The sequence below is a fragment of the Archocentrus centrarchus genome, unplaced genomic scaffold (assembly GCF_007364275.1).
Source record: "Archocentrus centrarchus isolate MPI-CPG fArcCen1 unplaced genomic scaffold, fArcCen1 scaffold_93_ctg1, whole genome shotgun sequence".
In the NCBI taxonomy this organism is placed as follows: domain Eukaryota; kingdom Metazoa; phylum Chordata; class Actinopteri; order Cichliformes; family Cichlidae; genus Archocentrus; species Archocentrus centrarchus.
In genome coordinates this window covers 235,428-242,524 of record NW_022060302.1, presented here as the reverse complement: position 1 = coordinate 242,524, position 7,097 = coordinate 235,428, and the positions used below count along the sequence as shown (strand labels likewise).

At 43.5% G+C, this 7,097-nt stretch overlaps 1 protein-coding gene across 2 annotated transcripts; it reads right to left on the bottom strand.

The window, feature by feature from the left end:
• Positions 1 to 336: 336 nt before the first annotated feature.
• On the bottom strand, positions 337 to 6,681 carry LOC115778003 (endogenous retrovirus group PABLB member 1 Env polyprotein-like). Of its 2 annotated transcripts, none has more exons than XM_030726017.1 (2): positions 6,394 to 6,681; positions 337 to 3,868 (listed from the first exon to the last, which is right to left on the bottom strand). In XM_030726017.1, the coding sequence occupies exon 2, from the start codon at positions 2,250 to 2,252 to the stop codon at positions 780 to 782; it is 1,473 nt and encodes a 490-aa protein (XP_030581877.1). In that variant the 5' UTR covers positions 2,253 to 3,868; positions 6,394 to 6,681; the 3' UTR covers positions 337 to 779. The 2 variants fall into 2 exon arrangements, with proteins under 2 accessions (XP_030581877.1, XP_030581878.1); XM_030726018.1 differs by lacking the exon at positions 6,394 to 6,681 and having other exon boundaries at positions 337 to 2,534; positions 3,389 to 4,392.
• Between the last annotated feature and the right edge of the window lie 416 nt (positions 6,682 to 7,097).

Sequence of the window (7,097 nt, the reverse complement as noted above, 5' to 3'; positions counted from 1 at the left end):
GAGACCTGATCAGAAACAAACTGATCACTGTGACATGTACAGGTGCCAGTTTATTAGGTCCCCTAGATCACAGCACTGCAGTGTAATGAAACAGGCCTGAATCCTCCTTCATGAGCTTAATAGAGTTCAGTCTGTTTGAGAGCTGCTCTTTGCTTTAATAGTCATTTCTGAGCTGCTGTCTGATAGGTTCAGATCATTTTAATAACTCAGAGAACAAACACACAACTCTTTTGAACTTGCGCAAGGAGGAGAGATCCTGTTCCTTGAACTCAGCTCGCGGCTGAGCGGAAGTTATCTGTCCTGGCGAACTGCTTCCTGCACAGCGCTTTTATTCGGACTTTCACAATAAGATCACGTGGGTTACACCAAACGCAGTTTACAGCATGTAATAAACAACATCCTTGGCTTTTTCCTTACCATATATGGTAGTAAGTATCCTGTAGAATGTGCCTGTAACATGACGTATATGAGACACGTATCCTATATGTGTTCTCTGCAGGCTGAGAGCAGCCTGCAGGTAACTACTACTTCCTTTGTAAGAAATGTCACCACGTGTTTCCATTTTAAACATAAAAACAACAGTATCATATGTACATAAAACAACTTATAGAAAATATACAAACAGAAGATATGATAATTCATAATAAACAGAATGGAATTTATACCATAACTCCAACATTTCCCCCCTGTTTATCATAACTTCACTGGCATCTTTTTTCCACACCACTTGCTTGCACATTTTCAGTGTGGGTTTCATTTATTGCCAAACATTTACATATTTACAAAATATCCTCAGGCATTTCAGCATCTTGGTCGACCATCTGAAGCTGCAAATATGACACAACATAACCTGTGAAAACCTGTGTTATCATGGATCTGATGCAGGGCAGAATGCACATTGTAAAGACACAAATCAACACTAACACACACAAAACAGGAGTCAGGCATTTCAACAATACCTGCCACCAAGTTCCTGCATTTAGCCAGGAAAACCAATCACTCTGGCTTTCCTGAGTGTGCTGTTGTACATATTTCTGTAATTCAGTCAGTCTGTCGAGTGCCTCCCTTATGGCTCCACCAGCATTATCTTCATCTGGGATGTAAGTACAACATGTCTTACCAATGATCTTACACACGCCACCCTGGGAAGCTGTCCAAAGATCTAATACTATCCTGTTTTGCATCACCATTGCTCTGAGTGAACTTAACTCTTTTAAAGTTCCTTGTCCTAGAGCTATGGTTGTATTTACCAGACGTAATATTACATAGCGATTTATTTCCACTTGGTCACGCACAAATCCCAGTCCAATTCCTGGAAAGATAGACTGGGCAATCTTCGCTCCGACTCCCCCGATCCGGAGCTCCTCTGGGACTTCTGAATGGCTCGTGAGCCACTCTCCAACCTGTCGCTTCGTCTTGTGATGTGGATGACTGGCCTGGTACTGCATGAAAAAGACATGATCTGACACATATGCAACACTACACAGGCCTCCCCAATCTGGGGGAAGGGACACGTATGCTTTGTGACCACAGATGAAATACCAGTCCGCTAACACTCTTGTTCCCTTGGGTCCTGGTGCTACTCGTGAGCACTGACTCAGCTCTCCAGTGTCCATCTGTATTCTGTAGGCCAGGTCAGACTGACATTCTTTCCTCCGTACAGTTAGATTATTATAACAAGCAATATTTTTGAGGCAGGTCAGGCATTGTCTCTCATCTGTTGGTGGACAGTACGAATAGGTAGCATTACAGAGAGTGGCTGGTAATCTACCCACCTTGATGGTTCCATTTGCTATAACACATGCTGGAAAAGCTTTCTCTGGCAAATGAGTCAACATCAGCACCTCAGGAAGGGGGTTAGCTAACTGGGGCCAAGTGAGCAAATCTGTTAACATAGAACAGTTTCTATTAATGGGAGAACTTATCCCCTTTACGTTAAGAATTGAGGTAAGATTTGCTTCACTCCATTTAGCTCTTCTCCCTGGATGTGTAGCCAACCCATAGAGACACCATGAGTGCTCCCAGCTAACATTGTAAGGCCTCAGTCCAGTATTGTGTCCTGCCACTGGCATATGTGCACACACATAACAATTTGTCCAATTATTAACATGAGCTGTGACATTCATTAACTGCCACCACTCATTGGTTGCATATTCATGTGGGTACTGGGTGTAATTTAATGAAGATGTTCCTCCTAAAACTAGCAGTGTGCTCACGCTGAAAATAATTATGAGGCTGCAGAAGGGCGCCATTCTAAAGGAGTAGGGATCAGTTGTTTTCTTCACTGGGTTGAGACGAAAAAACCACTATAAGGAATTTCCCCCTTTGTAACCAGACTTCCACCTTTACTCCGAAGTAAGTGGCTCCACCTTCTTGCAGTGACTCAGATGTATCCATGTAGATCTTTCAGCGATTTTCACTCCTGTTGGTGTGGTCAGTAGAACTTGATATGGACCGTCCCACCTCGGGTTTGACCAGCACTTCCGTTTGATGACCTTGACCAGCACCCAGTCTCCTGGCTGTATCAGTGGCACCTGTGGAGAGAGAGAGAAGATGCTTCTGGCAGTTTATTAGCATCAGTTACTTGTTTACTTTGTAAAAATTTCCTCATCCAGTCACTCAAATCACAGCTCTCTTCTGCCTTCTCTTCCTCCGTATATACAGGCAGCCTGAATGGTCTGCCATATAATATTTCATACGGAGTAAGTCCTATTTCTGATGGTGTTTTGCGCATGTACATTTTCACTAGGTCTATACAGTCCACCCAAGGTCTCTTCCTCAACCTGTTTTTTATCGTCCTACATTGATTCAGTTCTGTAAAATCCATGTGGAGGAACTGAAAAGGATAACAAGGTGTTTGAAATCTACCCCTTCTTGGTCTCAGATTACCCTGTGGATTATTTTTACAGCAAGTTAAACATGCTCTACAAAAATTTTTTAAATAGTTATTAAAGCCTTTTGCATAAAAGTATTTACTTATTGTCTGTACCATCCCCCCTGTTGAGGCATGGTAAGGCCCATGACTCAATAATGCTGCAGTTTTAAAAAGGGCTTTAGGGAGTACCGGTTTATCATTAATATGATAAATATTATCCTTCAGTGTCGCTGTGGCCATAAAGGCCCTGTGCCGCTTCCTTAGCTATCTTATCTGCAAAGGCATTTCCTAAGGTAACAGGATCTTTACCCACAGTGTGGGCTGCACATTTACAATTAAATTTAGCATAAGCATTTTCCTATGCAATTCCAATGCAACTGTACATGGATGCATTAAAATAATATGTTACAGGAAACCTGCTGAGCAGGTTGCTGCACGTGTGCTAGGCTGTGTGTTAGACGCCAGTAATGAGTGTGTGTGTGTGTGTGTGTGTGTGTGTGTATGATATCTCACTTCCTTTCTCTGCTGATCAGGCAACTTGCCCTCCTCTGACTTGTCTGAAGTCCTCCTCTCCGATCAGTGTGACACAGTCTGGTTAGTCCACGTTCCATTCACCAGTTGTGGACATTCAGTTCACCAATGACCCGTCAGGCTGCAGTTGTAACATCTGTCATCTCGACACACCTGGAAAAATCATCCCATCTTCTTCCACATCCTCGTCCTCTCCCTCGGGCAACACTTTACCTAGTGGCAACTGTTATGTACAGAGTCAGCCGATCTGGTCTGTCTCCATACAGGAGAGAGCAGTATTGAGGGCTCTTCTGAGGTGGAGCTGTACTGCTTGTCTGCAGGTTGTGGTGCAGCAGCGACTCAATGAAGAGGTGGAGGTGGTGGGTCTCATGTTTACCGACAATCATTCTGGTCCAGACGATGTCTGATCGGAGGGCAGGAGTCCAGATCTGGGTCAGAGATTTTCAGCGCTTATAAATTTGCCTGCAAAAAGGGCACAGAGAGATGAGGTATCACAAGTAACAACAAATGGAGGTGGCCCCAAAACCGCCACTCCATTAATTAGGGCATCAGCTGTTCTGCTGCTCAAAACTCCGCTAAGATCTCGCTCTCCGCCGAGTTTTTTAACTATTAATTTTCTATTCCTACGTTCCCATTTCCATTTTCCCAAACATTTCATTTATCTTTCATATTCAGCCATTTTACAGATTTTCACTTTTTTCCTATGCACACTCTAACCCAATAATTTACTCATTCAAATTATTTGGATCCATATCTCTTCTTTATATCATTTGCATGTGGCACTGTCAGGGGAAGGATTAACATCACTGCTCTAAGATCCCATTTTTCCTAGTGAGACGTCTCTCACAGGTTTTCTTCTTTCTACGTGTAAGAAAACAGAGAAAAAGGACACGTTCGAGGAGCCTAATCACCTTAGGTTAAACACAATTTGTCTTTGACCTCTTTTACATGTGACCCAGTCTGCGTGTCACCCACTCAGCGATGGGTGTTACCCTATAGGCAGACTCCCAATGTCTATTCAACCCCGACAGTGACAGATGCAATTTTTAAATTTACTTTTTAAATTATTTATTTATTTTTTTTCTTATTTTTAAATTATTTGGAATCCTTCTCACTCGATGTGTTACGGCCGTGCCTCTAAGGCAGGGTCCTTGAATCCAGGCAGCTGTCCAGCAAAGAGTGAAAATTCAAGTTCCTCCATAATATGCAAATGCAGGAGGACTGAAGCTTTTTTTCTTCAGCTGGGCCAGAGACTCGTCAATCTTTGTGGAAATACTCACTGGATCTTACCAACAATCACCAAAATTGTTATGGAAATTTATCAAATGAGAGAGACAAGATTCCTTTACTTGGTTTATTACTCATATGGAGAAGTCACCCGTACCCCAGAGGGGTATGAATGAATTCTGCATTCTACACAGAAACACAATGTCCTTATACCTTTTTACACCCCCCGGTTCTCCCCCTCCTTAACCTACCATAAAGAAGAGGAGATCCTCCCCCAGTTACATGTTCCTGCCTAAAAGAGACTAACCAAAAGGACAATAAAACTAACTAATGTGACCCCAATAACCCAGAGGCTCCTGGGGGAGGAAGGGTGTGTGTAGGTTACAGATAAGGGAATGGTCATCTGGACAGTTTTTACAACCTACATTGATTTTGTGAGATGATACACCTTTAACTGCTTCTAACATTTCTACATTTGTCTACGGTCTAAAAACTAAGATTGTGCTTTATCATTGCCAGCACCCCTATGTGGATTAGCTACTTCCACATAGCAAAGGTATTTACGGGCGGCCCTAAAGAGTGTGAGTGTCCCACAGAACAATCACAACTCCCAGCCCCCGAGCAATGCTTTTCACCATATTTACACAGGAGGGGCTCTAAATCTGGATATCCTCCTTGTACCAGGGCAACGACATTCCCTGTTTGTTCTTATTATGACTTCTAAGGACCATCCTTCCTGCCCTTAAATTTAATTGCTGCACTAACTCCCCCTGTAACTGCGGGGGAGGTGCTTGAGTTGAAGAGGTGGTTGAGGTGGGGGTTGCACCCTACAAGGCCTAACTCATCCTCTGGCCTTAACAATGCAGCATTCCCACTGCAGGAAGTTTGTTTTCCCTTCTTTTGTTCTCTGCCCGCGGCCCTTTTTGTGCCTGTTCCAACCACGTTTTTGCCACCATTAACTGCCTCTCTTTTTCAACTTTCCTCTTCCCTTCCTTTGTTGCCACACTAAAGTTTAAATTTCCCACCAAATCTTCACATTCTCTTAACTCCAACTTTCCACTAAAACCATACTTTTTCTTCCTTTTATCACAAAATATTGTGCTGCCTGGAGAGTATCTCTCCATATATTTTAAATCCCCTTCTAGGGCAGGCTTACTCAGTTTGCTATCCATACTCCCCACTTTACTTCCCGTGCTTTGTCCCGATCCGACCACGTGTCCTTCTGGGACCTAATAACAAATCCGCCCGTCACTGTGTACTTCATCGACCGTAAAGTTCGTTGGCACCCGTAGGGTATCCCTTCACGCTGCTGCTTCCACGTCAAAAGGCGGCTTTCACACACTTTCATTCACTCACATTCACACACGTACGCGTATTTTCAAGGCCTATTTTAAATTTCTAAAGTCCGAATTTGGGAAACCTCTCTTTCCAGCGAGAGTTACCAATTTACTTTAACTTTTTAACAAAAGCAAACTACAGTACCGTCTTCCCAGCCTGAGCAGACCTGCACCTCCCGAGTGCAGCTGTAACCACTAAGGATAACCAATTTTCTCCAGCCCGAGCAGACCTATACCTCACTGGTCCAGAAATTAATTTCTGGGCCTAGGTTCGAAAGTATAGCGGTAACCGCTGGAGTTTTTACGTTTTCCAGCCCGAGCAGACCTGTGCGTCCCCGAACCTAAGACCACAGCGGTAACTGCTGGTAAAACGGACTCCTTTCGGCGAATCTACCTAATTTATAACGCGCGGCTTTCACATACCTTTGTTACTGTTGGTGTTATGTCCCCTCGGACTCCGGGAGAGTGATGAACGGCGCTGGAGGAGCGAACCTAATCACCGGCCTGGTCACAAATTCACACTTCAGGGCTTTCTTCAGGTCAGCTAATGATCCTGGCTGTCGACAGTCTGCGGTGTTCCTCTCCTCCAGCGTCAGTCAGCAAACTGTCCCGCTCCGGCTCTCGAAGGACCAAAAAATGATAGGTTCAGATCATTTTAATAACTCAGAGAACAAACACACAACTCTTTTGAACTTGCGCAAGGAGGAGAGATCCGTTCCTTGAACTCAGCTCGCGGCTGAGCGGAAGTTATCTGTCCTGAAGGACCGCTTCCTGCGCAGCACTTTTATTCGGACTTTCACAATAAGATCACGTGGGTTACACCAAACGCAGTTTACAGCATGTAATAAACAACATTCTTGGCTTTTTCCTTACCATATATGGTAGTAAGTATCCTGTAGAATGTGCCTGTAACATGGCGTATATGAGACACGTATCCTATGTGTGTTCTCTGCAGGCTGAAAACAGCCTGCAGGTAACTACAACTTCCTTTGTAAAAAATGCCACGTGTTTCCATTTTAAACATAAAAACAACAGTATCATATGTACATAAAACAACTTATAGAAAATATACAAACAGAAGATATGATAATTTATAATAAACAGAATGGAATTTATACCATAACTCC